This window comes from Oncorhynchus gorbuscha, linkage group LG23 (genome assembly GCF_021184085.1).
Source record: "Oncorhynchus gorbuscha isolate QuinsamMale2020 ecotype Even-year linkage group LG23, OgorEven_v1.0, whole genome shotgun sequence".
Classification (NCBI taxonomy): Eukaryota; Metazoa; Chordata; class Actinopteri; order Salmoniformes; family Salmonidae; genus Oncorhynchus; species Oncorhynchus gorbuscha.
In genome coordinates, this window is record NC_060195.1 from 4840681 (window position 1) to 4862276 (window position 21596).

The 21596-nt window shown below is 46.9% G+C and overlaps 1 protein-coding gene across 5 annotated transcripts in view; it reads left to right on the forward strand.

Annotated features, from left to right (window-relative positions):
• The window catches only part of LOC124010999 (catenin alpha-1), a 233760-nt gene that overhangs the window by 200908 nt on the left and 11256 nt on the right, over window positions 1–21596 (forward strand). For all 5 annotated transcript variants that reach the window (XM_046323885.1, XM_046323886.1, XM_046323884.1 and 2 more), the window contains one exon: window positions 7161–7266. In XM_046323885.1, the coding sequence (XP_046179841.1) occupies window positions 7161–7266 (106 nt within the window). The remainder of the gene's footprint in view (window positions 1–7160; window positions 7267–21596) is intronic.

The window sequence follows — 21596 nt, forward strand, 5'->3', positions numbered from 1 at the left end:
CCAACTGGCCCAGTGTCTGAATATGGTGGTAGAGGTGATCACTAGCCCAGTGTACCAGGGTGACACGTGGTGAAGCAATGAAAAACAACATTTAGATTCTGTTAGGATGGGGGAAGTCTGATAACCTCTCCTGGCATATTATGACCCCCCCCCCCCACCACCACCACTATGTTTAGTATCTCTGTTGTGAAATGAGACGAGCATGAACAGAGTTGGAGCGTAGGCCAGCCTTAAATTTGACTGTAGGTCCCAACCACGTTGGTAGCACGTCTGCAGTGAAACGAGGCGAAGCTCAGCACTAGCAGTGCTGAGTTGGGGTTGACATTATCATCCCGATGCCTCCAGCTCCTCTAGTCTATCAGGGCTCTCCTGTCCCTTGTGTGTCCCCAGTCAGGAGGGAGGGAGGGAAGGAGAGAGTGTCCCCAGTCAAGAGGGGGGAGGGAGGGAAGGAGAGTGTGTCCCCAGTCAGGAGGGAGGGAGGGAAAGAGAGAGTGTCCCCAGTCAGGAGGGAGGGATAGAGAGAGAGAGTGTCCCCAGTCAGGAGGGAGGGATAGAGAGGGAGAGTGTCCCCAGTCAAGAGAGAGGGATAGAGAGAGAGTGTCCCCAGTCAAGAGGGAGGGAGGGAGGGAGGGAGGGAGGGAGGGAGGGAGGGAGGGAGGGAGGGAGGGGGAGGGAAGGAGAGTGTCCCCAGTCAAGAGGGAGGGATAGAGAGAGAGAGTGTCCCCAGTCAAGAGGGAGGGAAGGAGAGAGAGTGTCCCCAGCCAAGAGAGAGGGAAGGAGAGTGTCCCCAGCCAGGAGGGAGGGATAGAGAGAGAGTGTCCCCAGTCAGGAGGGATGGAAGGAGAGAGTGTCCCCAGTCAAGAGGGAGGGATAGAGAGAGAGTGTCCCCAGTCAGGAGGGAGGGATAGAGAGAGAGAGTGTCCCCAGTCAAGAGGGAGGGAGGGAAGGAGAGAGTCCCCAGTCAAGAGGGAGGGATAGAGAGAGAGAGTGTCCCCAGTCAAGAGGGAGGGAGGGAGGGAAGGAGAGAGTGTCCCCAGTCAAGAGGGAGGGATAGAGAGAGAGTGTCCCCAGTCAAGAGGGAGGGAGGAGAGAGAGTGTCCCCAGTCAAGAGAGAGGGAAGGAGAGAGTGTCCCCAGTCAAGAGAGAGGGGGGAGGGAGGGAAGGAGAGAGTGTCCCCAGTCAAGAGAGAGGGAAGGAGAGAGTGTCCCCAGTGTCCCCAGTCAAGAGAGAGGGAAGGAGAGAGAGTGTTCCCAGTCAAGAGAGAGGGAAGGAGAGAGTGTCCCCCAGTCAAGAGAGAGGGAAGGAGAGAGAGTGTCCCCAGTCAGGAGGGAGGGAGGGAGGGAGGGAGGGAGGGAGGGAGGGAGGGAGGGTGTCCCCAGTGGTAGAGGGATAGAGAGAGCAGAGGGGTAGGGAGAGCAGAGGGGTAGGGAGAGCAGAGGGGTAGGGAGAGCAGTTTGTTGGGGTAGGGAGAGCAGAGGGGTAGAGAGAGCAGAGGGGTAGAGAGAGTGTCAGAGGGATATTAGAGCAGAGGGATAGAGAGAGCAGAGGGATAGAGAAGCAGAGGGATAGAGAGAGCAGAGGGATAGAGAGAGCAGAGGGATAGAGAGAGCAGAGGGATAGAGAGAGCAGAGGGATAGAGAGAGCAGAGGGATAGAGAGAGCAGAGGGATAGAGAGAGCAGAGGGATAGAGAGAGCAGAGGGATAGACATCTTTGCTTATAAATGGAAATGCCCCCTTGAATTGAATGGTATCCCTGACTCGCAGAGTGAGCAGAGGGATAGAGAGAGCAGAGGAAGGGAGTGGTAGAGGGATAGAGAGAGATTATCTACTTGAAGAGGAATATCCCTCCTACCATTTCGGGAGAGACTGAACAAAATTCCATCTGTTGTGGGAGAACCCCATCACGGGAAGGTTCGTAGCCTGGAGAGAGCAGCTTTGAATCCAGGTTGTGACTGGAGTCCCTGGCAGAGAGAGGACTGTTGGGCTTGGCTGGCTGGGTTGACCTGTGTGTTTGTTGGGGTGACCTGTGTGTGTTTGTTGGGGTGACCTGTGTGTGTTTGTAGGGGGGAATGTTGCGGCAGCCTGTGTGTGTTAGGGGTTTGGTAGTGGGTTATGTCTAGGCCAGGGCTATTAGCTGAACAGGACTGGCACTGCCCCCTATCTCACCCTGTCTGTCCCTCCATCTCTCTATCCACCCTTCTCTCCGTCCCGCCCTCTTTCCAGAATTGTATCAGACAGCAGAAGGGAGAAATGGGTGTTGTTGTTCACTGACCATCAGCCTTGTCACATGTCACGTCGGCATCATGGAACCATATAAGTCCCTCCCTCACGTCTCACTCAGGCTTTTAGTCATGCCAGGTTAGGTCTGCAGCTAAAGGTCACCAGTAGACAGGCCAAAAGTGAGGGATGAATTTAAATCCAGCTTTAAAACCTCTTCCATGTTTAGTGGACCTGCGGGGTTCTAGTACCGGTTCTGACTGACATCTTTGCTTATAAATGGAAATGAATTGAATGGTATCCCTGACTCGCACGAACACCGGAGTATGTCTCTTGTGCCTTCGTGAACCAGGATGTGACATCTGACTCCACTTGAATCTGGGATATCCCTCCTACCATTTCATTCGCTCTTCTGACTGTCAATCAAGTCTTGGCCGAACCCTACATCACAACCACAAACAACACAAATGTGCCTGGTTGGTTTCGTCACTGTAGCACATTCGGAGATCTATTTGTAGCCAATCTAAAATAACGAAAAACTTTCTGTTTGTCATATGGTTCAAATCCCTGATGGGAAGATGGATGGAGCCAAATACAGGACCATTCTGGAAGAAAATCCTGATGGAGTCTGCAAAAGACCTGAGACTGGGACGGAGATCTAAATAATTACCCTAGACATTACATAAAGAACAAAATTATTAATATGAGATGAAAGGTGTGTTCCTCACAGAGTTCAAGGAGCCTCGAGCTCTGAGACGTTCACAGAGATTGAGGCAGAGATAATATTTGCACGTGTTCTCTTATTATTTTTATTGTACTTTTATTTAACCAGGCAAGTCAGTTAAGAACAAATTTTTATTTTCAATGACGGCCTGGGAACAGTGGGTTAACTGCCTGTTCAGGGGCAGAACGACAGATTTGTACCTTGTCAGCTCGGGGGTTTGAACTTGCAACCTTCCAGTTACTAGACCAACGCTCTAACCACTAGGCTACCCAGACACTGACTATGTATTTTACCATTCTAAGGAAGGGGAAGTCTTATAGTGAGTTATTTCAGGCCTTTATTCATAGTTTAGACGAATGAGAAATGCCTCATATTAAATGTTTATCACAATTCTACTTTGAGCTTGTCTTTCAAAGTGACTACACCTCAGACATGTAAAACCGTTTTTACTAGAAAGGTGAGATTTGTAGCTTTCTCTTGGAGTATGCAGCAGTACTAGTTGATTGCCCTTTCATGATAAATAATTACTTTGGGGGGATTACGTGGGTTAAGCCTGAACAGGATAAAGGTGTGGGAGCAATTTAAATCCTAATTAGTAGTGTACTACCAGACCAGAGCCCTTTTGGTCCTATTTCCTATATAGTGCACGATATAGGGCAACTGGTTCCTTTGGGGATTTGAACAGAGATTAGTGTATTTTCTATTGGTCTGTGTAGACCAATAGGAGGAGTGACTGGTGCTGTGTAGACCAATAGGAGGAGTGACTGGTGAAGGTATAAAACACATGACCTATAATGGTCAAATCACTGTCACTGGGGGGACTGTGTGTGTGTGTGTGTGCGCGTGTGTGTGTGTGCGTGTGTGTGTGTGTGTGTGTGTACCATAACGCCGCCCCCCCCCTCCCCCCATATACAATACCATCTGTCAGAGAGGGAGAGAAAAACTCTATCCTTCAGAAACAGAGACTACACGATGAGAGGCTGTTGAATATTGGATGAGGCTGGATGGACTGTATCAGAGCTGTGTGTTTGTGGATCGTTCGTTCCCAGGAGCAAAGGTCTGTTGAAGAGGTGTGTAGGTCAATGGAGGAGGAAGGGGAGGACCATCCTCGTAAAAATAGTGAAACATTAGTTATAATTTTTAGATAAAATAATACTAAATATATTAATGTCACCAAATAATTAGTAAAAAAGTAGTAATTAGTAAAAGTGTTTTGTAATAAAGGTCAACAGTTACCTCCACAGCACTCTGTAGGTGTAGCCGGAGGACAGCTAGCTTCTGTCCTCCTCTGGGTACAATAATCAATCAATACAAAACCGAGGAGGCTCTTGGTTCTCACCCCCTTATTTAATCTTTATTTAACCATTCATATTTTCAATGACAGCCTAGGAACAGTGGGTTAACTGCCTCGTTCAGGGGCAGAACGACATATTTTTACCTTGTCAGCTCGGGATTCAATCTTGCAACCTTCCAGTTAAGTAGTCCAATGCTCTAACCACCTGATTACATTGCACACCTGTTACGCGAATGCAGTAAGCCAAGGTAAGTTGCTAGCTACTTATAAAAATCAAACTATCAATCAATCATAATCACTAGTTATAACTACACATGGTTGATATTACTAGTTTATCTAGCGTGTCCTGTGTTGCATATAATCAATGCGCTGCGTATCGTTGCTCCACCGTGTACCTAACCATAAACATCAATGCGTTTCTTAAAATCAATACACAGAAGTATATATTTTTAAACCTCCATATTTAGCTAAAAGAAATCCAGGTTAGCAGGCAATATTAACCAGGTGAAATGTCAATTCTCTTGCGTTTAATTGCACGCAGAGTCAGGGTATATGCAACAGTTTGGGCAGCCTGGCTCATTGCTAACTAATTTGCCAGAATTGTACGTAATTATAACATAACATTGAAGGTAGTACAATGTAACAGGAATATTTAGACTGATGGATGCCACCCGTTAGATAAAATACGGAACGGTTCCGTATTTCACGAACAGAATAAATGTCTTGTTTTCGACATGATCGTTTCCGGATTCGGACATATTAATGACCGAAGGCTCGTATTTCTGTGTGTTATTATGTTATAATTAAGTCTATGATTTGATAGAGCAGTCTGACTGAGTGGTGGTAGGCACCATTATGCTCATAAGCATTCATTCAAACAGCACTTTCTTGCGTTTGCCAGCAGCTGTTTATGACTTCAAGCCTATCAACTCCTGAGATTAGGCTGGTGTAACCGATGTGAAATGGCTGGCTAGTTAGTGGGGTGCGCGCTAATAGCGTTTCAAACGTCACTCGCTCAGACTTGGAGTAGTTGTTCCCCTTGATCTGCATGGGTAACGCTGCTTCGAGGGTGGCTGTTGTCGTTGTGTTCCTGGTTCGAGCCCAGGTAGGAGCGAGGAGAGGGATGGAAGCTATACTGTTACACTGGCAATACTAAAGTGCCTATAAGAACATCCAATAGTCAAAGGTTAATGAAATACAAATGGTATAGAGGGAAATAGTCCTATAATAACTACAACCTAAAACTTCTTAACTGGGAATATTGAAGACTCATGTTAAAAGGAACCACCAGCTTTCATATGTTCTCATGTTCTGAGCAAGGAGCTTTCTTACATGGCACATATTGCACTTTTACTTTCTTCTCCAACACTTTGTTTTTGCATTATTTAAACCAAATTGAACATGTTTCATTATTTATTTGAGGCTAAATTGATTTTATTGATGTATTATATTAAGTTAAAATAAGTGTTCATTCAGTATTGTTGTAATTGTCATTATTACAAAAAAAAGTATTTTTAAATCGTCCAATTTTAATCGGTATCGGCTTTTTTTGGTCCTCCAATAATCGGTATCGGCGTTGAAAAATCATAATCGGTCAACCTGTAATTCATTCTACTGATTCTGTTGAAAAATGTTTATTAACCGGAAGCAATTGGAACAAAACCGTGATAATCCTTCCGGAATGTGTCCAATAATAGAAACTCTGATTTTGAAACTATTAGGGTAATGATTACACTCTAGATTAGCTAGATACAGGCAAATCCAGTGTGTATAGGCGGGATCGAATGTGTCACTGTCCCCTTTAAGCATCAGCTATCTGTGCATCCCCATCTGTAAATAGCCCATCTGTAAATAGTCCATCCAATCTACCTCATCCCCATATTGTTTTATTTACTTTGCTGCTCTTTTGCACACCAGTGTTTCCAGTATTTCTACTTGCACATCATCTGCACATTTATCACTCCGGTGTTAATCTGCTAAATTGGTAATTACTTTGCTACTATGGCCTATTTATTGCCTTACTACCTCACGTCATTTGCACACACTGTGTATAGACTTTTCTATTATGTTATTGACTGTATGTTTTTTTATTCCATGTGTAACTCTTTTGTTTTTGTCGCACTGCTTTGCTTTATCTTGGCCAGGTCAAATCAAATCAAATGTATTTATATAGCCCTTCGTACATCAGCTGATATCTCAAAGTGCTGTACAGAAAGAAGGTCACAGTTGTATATGAGAACTTGTTCGCAACTAGTCTACCTGGTTAAATAAAATAAAATTAAAATTAAAATACTAACATTTCTCTCGACCTGTGTGCACCTACGTGGTAAACTTTCAATCATAGTCTAGTTTTGTAGCAACCTCATGATGGGTATAGGGACAATTAGAATATCATGTAGTAGCCTAAACCTATCAATGTTACATTGAACTTGGTGAATGGAATATGAATGACAGTCGTATGAATGACAGACACAGGATTAAGGCCATGGTCATTAAAAATCGAATCACCCTCCCTCATCTTAAACGGCACGAGTGCCACTGGTGTGTATGAACAGCAGACTGATGTGGGTGTGTATGAACAGCAGACTGATGTGGTGTGTATGAACAGCAGACTGATGTGTGTGTGTGTGTATGAACAGCAGACTGATGTGTGTGTGTGTATGTATGAACAGCAGACTGATGTGTGTGTGTGTGTGTGTATGAACAGCAGACTGGTGTGTGTGTGTGAACAGCAGACTGATGTGTGTGTGTGTGTATGAACAGCAGACTGATGTGTGTGTGTGTGTATGAACAGCAGACTGATGTGTGTGTGTGTGTATGAACAGCAGACTGATGTGTGTGTGTGTGTGTTCCCAGGGGTAAAGGTCCATTGGAGAGGTGTGTGTGTGTGAACAGCAGACTGATGTGTGTGTCCTGTGTTCCCAGGGGTAAAGGTCCGTTGAAGAATACCTCTGATGTCATCAGTGCTGCGAAGAAGATTGCTGAGGCTGGATCCAGGATGGATAAACTGGGCCGCACCATCGCAGACCAGGTAGATTACACACTGATCCATGTCTCACCATCGAGCACTCTCTCAATCTCTTTCTATCCTCCTGTCTTGCTTCTCTTCCCCATGTCTCCTCCATCCCCCTCTTCTCTATCCCCTTCTCCTCCATCCCCCTCTTCTCTATCCCCTTCTCCTCTATCCCCCTCTCCACCACCCCATGTCTCCTCTATCCTCCTCTCCTCCATCCCCCTCTCCTCCATCCCCTCTCCTCCATCCCCCTCTCCTCCATCCCCCTCTCCTCCATCCCCCTCTCCTCCATCCCCCTCTCCTCCATCCCCCTCTCCTCCATCCCCTCTCCTCATCCCCCTCTCCTCCATCCCCCTCTCCTCATCCCCCTCTCCTCATCCCCCTCTCCTCATCCCCCTCTCCTCATCCCCCTCTCCTCATCCCCCTCTCCTCATCCCCCTCTCCTCATCCCCCTCTCCTCCATCCCCATCTCCTCATCCCCATCTCCTCATCCCCCTCTCCTCATCCCCCTCTCCTCCATCCCCCTCTTCTCCATCCCCCCCTCCATCCCCCTCTTCTCCATCCCCCTCTTCTCCATCCCCCTCTCCTCCATCCCCCTCTCCTCCATCCCCCTCTTCTCCATCCCAGACAGTATATAACACACAGCCCTCTCCATCCCAGACAGTATATAACACACAGCCCTCTCTATCCCAGACAGTATATAACACACAAGGTTTAACATTTTTCCAGTATCTTCCAAATGTTCCATCCCGAGAATAAATCACTTTTTTCCCTCCAAAAACATGAAGTGTCATTCTAAAGCATGTCTAGATTTGATTAGAGCTTTGATCTCCGTGGAAACCTAAACCAGATGAGCCCTGCAAATACATTTCGAGGTTCAAGCCCAAAATGATTGTTCCCTTATCCAATATGATAGGCTTCTGCATGTTACACATGTCAGGGAAATCACAAAGGGCTGTAGATGTCTGCTCTCCTGGGCAAATACATTGAACAAGCTACAGTCATCTTTTTTTTTTGTGTGTGGACTGTATTATAATGTGCTGGGATAATAGTGCACCTCGTTCAAACCTAGACGCTGGGAGAGAGAACATGCGGCCTAAGTTAAAATTAAAATTATATAGTTAAAATTATAGGCTGGCAAGATGTAAATGATGTTAGATGTAAACGTTTTAATAAAATAGGGCCTGTTTCACATTTTTATAATTAGTAGTGTGGCATTAGTAGTGTGGCATTCCGTTTTGATATATCACCTAATGCTGTGTGGTGTTGGTATTACTGCCTTTCTCTCTCTCATTTCTTTCTCTCTTCATTTCTTCCTCGCTTTCAACAGTTAGTTGAAATGCGTTTTCCTTCTTATCTTCATCATTGTAATGACATGCATAAATAATAATATAGGACTAGAGTAAGAGACTGCTTTCACTTCTTCTTCAACAAGATTGAATTGTTATGGGTCTGAATAAACGATTGCTTTGGATCAGGCCAGGGAGGCTGAGAGGGGGGAGCCCTGTTGCCTGGGCAACACAGGGACACCATGCCCAGGCTTTTTGTGCTGTGAAAATGCAACACGGGAGGTCAGCAGTTACTGGTTTCTAAGCCCTTTATCAATTGGCTTGGAGATGGGAGCCAATGCCCCCTACAGTGGGAGAGATGCCTAGATTTTCACTGGACAGCTACCCCCCCCCCCCCCCTCAATGTGGACAGCCCCGAGTCAAATGTTGTTCCCCCACAGTTTACCTGTTTCATTTGGTGCATGAAGGGAAATTGAAATTTTCTCCTTACAGTATATATATATTTTTTCTTTAACTAGGCAAGTCAGTTTAAGAATTTTATTTTATTTACAATGACGGAACAGCGGGCCTTGTTCAGGGGCAGAACGACCAATTATTATAATTTTTTTTTTTTTTTACCCTGTCAGCTCGGAGATTCAATCCAGCAACCTTTTGGTTACTGGCCCAACGCTCTAACCGCTAGGCTACCTGCTAGTTACTGGTCCAACGCTCAAACCACTAGGCTACCTGCTGGTTACTGGCCCAACGTTCTAACCACTAGACTACCTGCTGGTTACTGGCCCAACGCTCTAACCAATAGGCTACCTGCCACCCCAACAATAAATCCAACTTCACTCATCGGGCTCCTTGAGAGAAAAGGACTTGACATTTTTCTGTCGGGGAAAGCACCCTTGAGGAAACCAGAGAATATGGTGTAGGTTTTGCTGTCAGGAACGGCCTGTTAGGAGCAATGGTTATAAGAAAATCCTAGCCCTGAGCCTGAACACTACCATGGTACCTGTCCACCTGGTGTATGTACGCCCCAACACTCCCCTCAAGAAACGAAAAACAAGTTATTTGATGAACTCAAAGTCGACCATTGGGAACATCTACTTGGTTGGTGACTTCAGTGCAAGAGTCGGCGCAGACCAAGACTCCTGGCCCTCCAGCTTGGCAGACCATTACTCCTGGCCCTCCAGCTTGGCAGACCAATACTCCTGGCCCTCCAGCTTGGCAGACCAATACTCCTGGCCCTCCAGCTTGGCAGACCAAGACTCCTGGCCCTCCAGCTTGGCAGACCAAGACTCCTGGCCCTCCAGCTTGGCAGACCAAGACTCCTGGCCCTCCAGCTTGGCAGACCAAGACTCCTGGCCCTCCAGCTTGGCAGACCAAGACTCCTGGCCCTCCAGCTTGGCAGACCAATACTCCTGGCCCTCCAGCTTGGCAGACCAATACTCCTGGCCCTCCAGCTTGGCAGACCAATACTCCTGGCCCTCCAGCTTGGCAGACCAAGACTCCTGGCCCTCCAGCTTGGCAGACCAAGACTCCTGGCCCTCCAGCTTGGCAGACCAAGACTCCTGGCCCTCCAGCTTGGCAGACCAAGACTCCTGGCCCTCCAGCTTGGCAGACCAAGACTCCTGGCCCTCCAGCTTGGCAGACCAAGACTCCTGGCCCTCCAGCTTGGCAGACCAAGACTCCTGGCCCTCCAGCTTGGAAGACCAAGATTCCTGGCCCTCCAGCTTGGCAGACCAAGACTCCTGGCCCTCCAGCTTGGGACACTATGACGTTGGTAAGATAAATGAGAATGGTCAGCATCTCAAGTTCTGCCCAATCCACAATCTATGCATCAACAACTCGTACTTCCTGTAAGACACCCAAGTCAATGGATCTGATCCACGATGAGCCGATCTGAGGCGTCCTCCAAACCCGCAGTTTTCACCGCGACACAGACCCTCGTGGCGCTGTAGATTCTACACACAAGAGATGCCAAACCAACAAATAGAGCCCTGACAGCATCGACTGCAGCGTTCCCTCTCCCTCTTACCCTACTCTGCCCAGCAGAAATGGGACAATCTGAGACACCATCCACAGCACGGAGTTCACAGCTTTTTGGCAAAACGCTGAGATGGTCAGACTGGTTTGAAGCCACTGGAACTGAAACACATCCTAGAAGAAAAGGGCATTGCCCTCAACAACTTCAAGTTTACCACCCGAAACGAAAAGACCGTAGAGCGGTGAAGAAGAAACAAGCCTCAAGACGACGCTGTGCTATTGGCTGCTGCTCTGCAAGGACATCGATCATCTGCGGACGCGGACAACGTCAGAGGCAGGTACGACGGCGTCAAAAAGCAAGCCCAGCCAGTGAAGAAGAGAAAGTGATGGGAGTGTGGGAACTCCACAAGCTCCTCTGTTTGTGCTGGCAGGATAGTACTGTCCCTCAGGACAATAGGAATGCCAGTGTTGTCACCCTGTACAACAACAACAACAACAACAAACAAGACGGGAGTGATTCTAACTACTGCGGCATCTTCCTACTCAGCATCACTGGTCAACTTTGCACTGAATACACACCAGATCCTAAGAGAGAGAACTTTAGCCGGGAGTCACAGTCAGGGTTCAGCGCAGAAACACCCACCACAGACATGATCTTCCCTCTTGAGACAATTGCAGAATGAATTATCCCATTAGACCACTCCCATTAGAAAACCTAATGGGAGTGGTCTCTTTAAGGTGGTCCAATGGGATAGGATGTGCCACACCCACCCCCTCCCCCCTCCAAAAAAACTTCCTCTGTAATTCTTCAGTCCTTCCACACCAACATGCAATGAACCAACCAGTTTGACGTGTCCACATCGGACTCCTTCAGCATTAAGAAAGGTTGTGTGCTGGCACCAAACTTGTAGGGGATATTATTTTTCCCTCCTCTTCCGGAAAAGCCTTTGGGACATCTACAAGAATGGACGGGGAAACTAGTCGCTCACTTAAAAGCTAAAACAAAGATGCGACTGCTCCTCATCTGGGATATGTTACACGCATACAACGCAGTCATTGCGACCCCCATTTGCCAAGAGCTACAAACCCTCATTGACCCTAACATGCTAGGACTTCAGCTTGAAGAAAACCAAAACCACTGGGAAAGGGCATTGAACAAGCCCCCTTCCATTTCCATTTAACAACTATACACTGAAAGATGACAGCAACCTGTCCACTTGACGCCGAGCTCAGCAGCCGTATCTGAAAATCAACCTCTAAGCTTAGATCCAGTCCAGTGGTCACAAGCCCACGTTGCATTCTTTAATACATTATCACGACATAGTGGCTATATGCCTGGTCTAATTATCACGACACAGTGGCTATATGCCTGGTCTAATTATCACGACATAGTGGCTATATGCCTGGTCTAATTATCACGACATAGTGGCTATATGCCTGGTCTAATTATCACGACATAGTGGCTATATGCCTGGTCTAATTATCACGACATAGTGGCTATATGCCTGGTCTAATTATCACGACATAGTGGCTATATGCCTGGTCTAATTATCACGACATAGTGGCTATATGCCTGGTCTAATTATCACGACATAGTGGCTATATGCCTGGTCTAATTATCACGACATAGTGGCTATATGCCTGGTCTAATTATCACGACATAGTGGCTATATGCCTGGTCTAATTATCACGACATAGTGGCTATATGCCTGGTCTAATTATCACGACATAGTGGCTATATGCCTGGTCTAATTATCACGACATAGTGGCTATATGCCTGGTCTAATTATCTATATGCCTGGTCTAATTATCACGACATAGTGGCTATATGCCTGGTCTAATTATAGTGGCTATATGCCTGGTCTAATTATCACGACATAGTGGCTATATGCCTGGTCTAATTATCACGACATAGTGGCTATATGCCTGGTCTAATTATCACGACATAGTGGCTATATGCCTGGTCTAATTATCACGACATAGTGGCTATATGCCTGGTCTAATTATCGACATAGTGGCTATATGCCTGGTCTAATTATCACGACATAGTGGCTATATGCCTGGTCTAATTATCACGACATAGTGGCTATATGCCTGGTCTAATTATCACGACATAGTGGCTATATGCCTGGTCTAATTATCACGACATAGTGGCTATATGCCTGGTCTAATTATCACGACATAGTGGCTATATGCCTGGTCTAATTATCACGACATACATAGTGGCTAATTATGCCTGGTGCCTAATTATCACGACATAGTGGCTATATGCCTGGTCTAATTATCACGACATAGTGGCTATATGCCTGGTCTAATTATCACGACATAGTGGCTATATGCCTGGTCTAATTATCACGACATAGTGGCTATATGCCTGGTCTAATTATCACGACATAGTGGCTATATGCCTGGTCTAATTATCACGACATAGTGGCTATATGCCTGGCCTGACAATTATTGTTCTCAGACCATATTATATTTAAAAACTCCGACTTTGATAAAATCAATCAGTTGTATCACTTGCGAGGCAAAACTGAGCTTATATTGAAAATTATTTTCTATTTTTATTTGCCTGGACTGATGGTAGGTCTACCTGCATCGAATGGTCTCTACAGAGGGAGAGAGAGCAGAGCAGCAGAGGGTCCTGCCTCCCACGGTCCCTGCTCTCCTTTCTCCCGTGAGACTGGGGTGTATTCATTCCCGCCAAGCCGTTGTAAAACGGTTCATTTAGCATTTCTTACCCTCCTGAGTGGGCCCAGGAGTTTATCGGGCACGTAGACGTTCACCAGACTCATGAGGTAGAAATTCTGGTTATTTAATTCAATGTATATTTTTCTTTATTCATATCTTTGTTCATATTTCCTGGGTTATGTCGGAGTTCTGTGTGTTTTGTGAGGTCTGTCATTCCGGTTGTGTGTAATAGGAGATTGCGGGCCTCCGTGCGCATAGAAACAGGCTACTACGTGTCAATATATTGAATAAGATAACATTGTTCCATTTTATGAATGGTGATGAAATATAATTAAGACAAATGTGACAATGGAAGGGGGGTGGGGTTAAATGGCCTTTTACATTGTAGAACCAGCTTTATTGGTTGTAATTGCCAATTGGGTGGTCCGGGGTGAGTGGCAAGTGCTTCTGTTTGATTATGTACTGATTCCATTTGGTTTTCTCAAGGGGAGGCTGTGCAGTCTTGTCCTCTACCTGTATGTGTTCAGATGGGGGCAGGGCCTGATACAGAGGCTATTTATTTTTTGGGGGGGCTATTGCCTTGTGTATATTTGATGAATCTACTTGTGTATTTTTTTATTATCTGACAGTGGCACGTTCAACCATTGGGTCATCAAGACCTGTGTAGCCTGGTGGGTAGTGTTGGACTACTAACCGAAAGGTTGTAAGTTCAAACCCCCGAGCTGACACGGTACAAATCTGTCGTTCTGCCCCTGAACAGGCAGTTAACCCACTGTTCCTAGGCCATCATTGAAAATAAGAATTTGTTCTTAACTGACTTGCCTAGTTAAATAAAGGTAAATAAATAAATGTCCACTCTGAGCCTGACTTGTCTTCTGCTGATTTAAGCCTTTTATTACTGATACAAAGGCTCCATTTTACACCTATATCATCAATATGTGTTGTAGACAAAATGAGGGCTGTCTGGTCGCATCAATAAATAGACAAAGATTTGTAGTTGGAAAAAGTTACTGCTTGTATAGATTATTTATTTTTTACTTGAGACTAAACTTTCTCTTAGAATGTACGACTTGACTCTTGACCCGTTCTACTTGGAATGCGACTAGAGCCTCGGACCTTGTGCTTGTGCCTGGAATAATAGTGACTTTGTCTCACACCTCTGCCGATCGCTGTCGGCTTGTTGGTGACCACTGATCTAGAGCATGGCACAAACTCACCGTCCACACAAAGGTGCACCCTGTCACCAGCACGCTCACACCAAGTGTGAAGGCTAAGCAACTTCCACCTGCGCTGCCTGAGGTGAATACTGGGCATCACCTTGGAAGGACAGGATCACACGCAACCGCAGTCCTGTAGTGAGCACGTACATTCTCTCCTGAGGCAACGACGTCTTCACTTCCTCTGCCACTCCCATCGGATGGATGACGGACCAATCCAGAAGGACATTCTCTGCCCCAGAATTGTCCTCTGGAAAGAGACCAACTGGCAGCTTACGCTGTAGAGATATCTGCAAGCAAGACGAGTCCTTCACCATCAACATCGACACCTGGGAAGATTCTGCCAATCGTCTCCACTTTGCAGCGGGCTTGACAAGCCAAAACAACCCTGGCGCAACACAGAGGTAAAGAGAGCGAATAGGAAATAACGTCGTGACAGCACCGCATCGACAACCATCTGTCCGGCTTACACACGTGACAAATGTGGCCGAGTCTGCCTCACACGGACTAGACCTAACCCCTAACCGCTCAAGGTCACAGACACTGCACTAAGACCTAACCCCTCAAGGTCACAGACACTGCACTAAGACCTAACCCCTCAAGGTCACAGACACTGCACTAAGACCTAACCCCTCAAGGTCACAGACGCTGCACTAAGACCTAACCCCTCAAAGTCACAGACGCTGCACTAAGACCTAACCCCCAACCGCTCAAGGTCACAGATGCTGCACTAAGACCTAACCCCCAACCGCTCAAGGTCACAGATGCTGCACTAAGACCTAACCCCCAACCCCTCAAGGTCACAGACACTGCACTAAGACCTAACCCCCAACCGCTCAAGGTCACAGACACTGCACTAAGACCTAACCCCTAACCCCTCAAGGTCACAGACACTGCACTAAGACCTAACCCCTCAAGGCACAATAAATATGTGGTCTCCTGAGACTAGCTTTTCCTGGGACTCCACAAGAGCTAAAAAAAGACGAGGCCAGCGTAGAACAGATGCATATTATGCCAAATATTAATGCAGAGACCAAGTTTAAATGTTTGTAATTTAGCAGATGGTTTTTTCCAGAGCGACTTACAGTAGTGAGTGCAGACATTTTCATACTGGTCCTCCCGTGGGAATCGAACCCACAACCCTGCCGTTACAAAGCGCCATGCTCTACCAACTGAGCTACACGGGCCAGGAGTTTATGTATATTAACGCATCGTTCGTTGTTTATTAACGGAGAGGTAGACTAGGATATCTAGATGATAGATGGGTTTAGGTAGATGCTCTGTATATACAAAAGTATTCAAATTAGTGGATTCTATTTCAGCCACACTCGTCGCTTACAGGTGTATACAATCGAGCACACCGCCATGCATTCTCCATAGACAAATGTTGGCAGTAGAATGTCCTTACTTGAAGAGCTCCGTGACTTTCAACGTGGCACTATCATAAGATTGCCCACTTTCCAACTGGTCAGTTTGTCAAATGTCCACCCTGCTTGAGCTGCCTCGGTCAACTAAGTGTTGTTACTGTACAGTGGAAACGTCGAAGAGTAACAATGTCTCAAGATGTGGTAGGCCACACAAGCTCACAGAATGTGACCGCTGTCCTCTGTTGCAATAGTCATTGCCGAGTTCCAAACTTGCCTCTGGAAGCAATGTCGGCACAGGAACTGTTCGTCGGGAGCTTCATGAAATGAGTTTCCATGGCCGAGCAGCCGCACACAAGCCTCAGATCACCATGCGCAACACATGGTATCTGTGGCCTCTGCCTGTTACCCAGGAATATAGCAGGAACAGAACATCTGGGACTGGTGTTTCCTCTGCCTGTTACCCAGGAACACAGCAGGAAGTGAACATGTTTATTTAGACGTCAGTTTGTCGTAGCCTTGTTTGAATTTAGCCTAGCTTCGTAGCATTCAGCCAATCAGTTTATACACGCTACAAGGTTAAATATGTAGCCTAGCTTCGTAGGGTTCAGACAATCAGTTCATACACGCTACAAGGTTAAATATGTAGCCTAGCTTCGTAGCGTTCAGACAATCAGTTTATACACGCTACAAGGTTAAATATGTAGCCTAGCTTCTTGCGTTCAGCCAATCAGTTTATACACCCTACAAGGTTAAATATGTAGCCTAGCTTAGTAGCGTTCAGACAATCAGTTTATACACGCTACAAGGTTAAATATGTAGCCTAGCTTCTTGCGTTCAGCCAATCAGTGTAGATGTAACAGCTGTTCATGATTGACGTTTAGATTGTTCCATTACTCTTCCTACCTAATGTTAGCAGAGTCCTTGTTATGTGTAGCAATAGGCTGCAGTTCTCCTGCTCTGACCTTGTTATGCTAGGGGTCATGTTAAATATTAATCACCCGCATCAAGCATTCCACATCGCTCTCGCGCTCTCTCTCTCTCTCCAACACCCTCATCCTTTTCTTATTTATTTTCCTTTTTGGGGGAAATTGCTTCTCTTATCCCCACTGTTTTCTCATTCCCGTCGTTCGTCAGGTGTGTAAAGCTAAGTATTTTTATCCTTTTTTGTGGAACAGCCTACACACACGCACACGGATGCACGCACACACACGCTGGCTCTGTATAATGAGGCTGGATGGAAGGCAGCTACAGTCTGTCAGCTAGCTTAGCGTTGTAGCATGTGTAGCCTATTCCCTTTTTGACCTGAGCCTTCATGAGGATTCCTCTTGGCCCGGGTCAAAAGCACTGCACTACATTTAGAGAACGGCGTGTTATCTGGTTTCACAGCCAGAGAGACGTCTCTCATAATGTTCTAATGAGCAGCCTACCTCTTGCATTTAGATACAACTACTGTTTTGATATTTAATGTAAGCTGCCCCCATAGATCTTTCATGCTGGGCTCCAGCAGGGGATGCCTGTCAATGTCAATCACAGAGTAATACCTTTTTTGAAGGATATCACTGTTATTCATTAAAGACAGCAGATGGGCACCGTGCAGGTGTGTGTGGGCGTTCGTCAGTCCATTCTCGCGTTTGTGTGTGTCGGGTGCGCATGTTTGTGGCAGAGATTGTCTCTCTCCAAGGCCGTGTGTGCATGCGTGTATGAATACCATTAATGAATCTTTTTTTTTTTTTTGTTCAGCACTCTGCCAACAGCCAAGGCTTTTCATGTATTTCTACTGTCGACTAGATCAGAGGGGATGTGCCAGGACTGACTCACCTTCGGCTTGAGAACCAGACCAGCTCTCTTCCAGACCCAGGCTAAACCATTCTAAAACTCAGCCAGACCCATCCATGCTAAACCAGGCTAACGCTCAGCCTGACCCATCCACGCTAAACCAGGCTAACGCTCAGCCTGACCCATCCACGCTAAACCAGGCTAACGCTCAGCCTGACCCATCCACGCTAAACCAGGCTAACGCTCAGCCTGACCCATCCACGCTAAACCAGGCTAACGCTCAGCCTGACCCATCCACGCTAAACCAGGCTAACGGGCAGCCTGACCCATCCACGGGCAGCTAAACCAGGCTAACGCGCAGCCTGACCCATCCACGCTAAACCAGGCTAACGGGCAGCCTGACCCAACCAGGCTAACGGGCAGCCTGACCCAACCAGGCTGGCTAACGGGCAGCCTGACCCAACCAGGCTGGCTAACGGGCAGCCTGACCCAACCAGGCTGGCTAACGGGCAGCCTGACCCAACCAGGCTGGCTAACGGGCAGCCTGACCCAACCAGGCTGGCTAACGGGCAGCCTGACCCAACCAGGCTGGCTAACTGACCCAACCAGGCCTGACCCAACCAGGCTGGCTAACGGGCAGCCTGACCCAACCAGGCTGGCTAACGGGCAAGCCTGACCCAACCAGGCTGGCTAACGGGCAAGCCTGACCCAACCAGGCTGGCTAACGGGCAAGCCTGACCCAACCAGGCTGGCTAACGGGCAAGCCTGACCCAACCAGGCTGGCTAACGGGCAAGCCTGACCCAACCAGGCTGGCTAACGGGCAAGCCTGACCCAACCAGGCTGGCTAACGGGCAAGCCTGACCCAACCAGGCTGGCTAACGGGCAAGCCTGACCCAACCAGGCTGGCTAACGGGCAAGCCTGACCCAACCAGGCGTATTAACCAGGACTGCTTATAGGGAATATAGGGCAGTGGGTGTTGGAGAGAGAGGCAGAATATAGGGAATATAGGGCAGTGGGTGTTGGAGAGAGAGGCAGAATATAGGGAATATAGGGCAGTGGGTGTTGGAGAGAGAGGCAGAATATAGGGAATATAGGGCAGTGGGTGTTGGAGAGAGAGGCAGAATATAGGGAATATAGGGCAGTGGGTGTTGGAGAGAGAGGCAGAATATAGGGAATATAGGGCAGTGGGTGTTGGAGAGAGAGGCAGAATATAGGGAATATAGGGCAGTGGGTGTTGGAGAGAGAGGCAGAATATAGGGAATATAGGGCAGTGGGTGTTGGAGAGAGAGGCAGAATATAGGGAATATAGGGCAGTGGGTGTTGGAGAGAGAGGCAGAATAGGACAAGGATGTATATCGATATACATCTCTCTCTCTCTCTCTCTCTCTCTCTCTCTCTCTCTCTCTCTCTCTCTCTCTCTCTCTCTCTCTCTCTCTCTCTCTCTCTCTCTCTCTCTCTCTCTCTCTCTCTCTCTGTCTCTCTCTCTCTCTCTCTCTCTCTCTCTCTCTCTCTCTGTCTCTCTCTGTCTCTCTCTGTCTCTCTCTCTCTCTGTCTCTCTCTGTCTCTCTCTGTCTCTCTCTGTCTCTCTCAGCATCGTCCACCTCTATTAGTGCCCCGTCTATTCCACTCGCGTGGTTATATGCAAATACACAAGGCCGCGTCTTCCCTAATGACATCAATCCAAATATCCTCTGCGGAACCTCGGGACAAGCAGACAGAAAGAGACAAAGACGTTATTCAACCATGTTGATGCAACCATGTTGATCCATACCAGACCTTTGCCGCCTAGGAAATTTGTGTCACTGTGTTGTCAAATTGTTGAGTGCCCCTGGTATACAGGATCTACTGTAACAATTACATGAATATTAACAGTAGTATAGGGGAATGGCTGTTTACAATATATACAGTTACAGTGGATAATTTACAGTAACAGTAGAAACAGTAACAGGAGGACATATCCATACCAGTTTGCCGCCTAGGAAATTTGTGTAGGAACACTGTGTTGTCAAATTGTTGAGGAACATGGGCCCGTATAACAGGAGGAATCTACTAGGAACATTACATGAATATTAACAGTAACAGGAGGAAATAACAGGGAACATGGGCCAATATATACAGTAACAGTAACAGTAGGAACATTTACAGTAACAGTAGGAACAGAGTAGAACATGGGCCCGTATACAGTGGAACAGTAGTAGGAACATGGGCCCGTATACAGTAACAGAGGAACATGGGCCCAGTAGGAACATATACAGTAACAGGAGGAACATGGGCCCGTATACAGTAACAGTAGGAACATGGGGTATACAGTAACAGTAGGAACATACAGTAACAGTAGGAACATGGGCCCGTATACAGTAACAGTAGGAACATAACAGTAACAGTAGGAACATGGGCCCCAGTAGGAACATGGGCCTGTATACAGTAACAGTAGGAACATGGGCCCGTATACAGTAACAGTAGGAACAGTACAAGTAGGAACATGGGGGCCTGTATAGGAACAGTAACAGTAACAGTAGGAACATGGGCCTGTATACAGTAACAGTAGGAACATGGGCCCGTATACAGTAACAGTAGGAACATGGGCCCTGTATACAGTAACAGTAGGAACATGGGCCCAGTAACAGTTACAGTAACAGTAGGAACATGGGCCTGTATACAGTAACAGTAGGAACATGGGCCAGTAGGAACAGTATACAGTAGGAACATGGGCCTGTATACAGTAACAGTAGGAACATGGGCCGTATACAGTAACAGTAGGAACATGGGCCCGTATACAGTAACAGTAGGAACATGGGCCGTACATACAGTAGGAACATGGGCCGTATACAGTAACAGTAGGAACATGGGCCTGTATACAGTAACAGTAGGAACATGGGCCTGTATACAGTAACAGTAGGAACATGGGCCCGTATACAGTAACAGTAGGAACATGGGCCCAGTAACAGTAGGAACATACAGTAACAGTAGGAACATGGGCTGTATACAGTAACAGTAGGAACATGGGTATACAGTAACAGTAGGAACATGGGCCCAGTAACAGTTACAGTAACAGTAGGAACATGGGCCTGTATACAGTAACAGTAGGAACATGGGTAGGAACATGTATACAGTAACAGTAGGAACATGGGCCCGTATACAGTAACAGTAGGAACATGGGCCTGTATACAGTAACAGTAGGAACATGGGCCCAGTAACAGTAGGAACAGTAACAGTAGGAACATGGGCCTGTATACAGTAACAGTAGGAACATGGGCCTGTATACAGTAACAGTAGGAACATGGGCCTGTATACAGTAACAGTAGGAACATGGGCCTGTATACAGTAACAGTAGGAACATGGGCAGTAACTGTATACAGTAACAGTAGTATACAGTAACAGTAGGAACATGGGCCTGTATAGGAACAGTAACAGTAGGAACATGGGTAACCGTATACAGTAACAGTAGGAACATGGGCCCTGTATAACAGGAACAGTAACAGTAACAGTAGGAACATGGGTAACAGTAGGAACCGTATACAGTAACAGTAGGAACATGGGTAGGAACATGGGCCTGTATACAGTAACAGTAGGAACATGGGCCCGTATAACAGTAGGAACATGGGCCCGTAACAGTAGGAACACAGTAGGAACATGGGCCCGTACAGTAGGAACAGTACAACAGTAGGAACATGGGCCTGTATACAGTATACAGTAACAGGAACATGGGAACCCGTATACAGTAACAGTAGGAACATGGGCCCGTATACAGTAACAGTAGGAACATGGGCCTGTATACAGTATACAGTATACAGTAACAGTAGGAACATGGGCCCGTATACAGTAACAGTAGGAACATGGGCCCAGTAACAGTAGGAACAGTAACAGTAGGAACATGGGCCTGTATACAGTAACAGTAGGAACATGGGCCCGTATACAGTAGGAACATGGGGGTAACAGTAGGAACATGGGCCCGTACATACAGTAGGAACATGGGCCCGTTTACAGTAACAGTAGGAACATGGGCCCGTTTACAGTAACAGTAGGAACATGGGC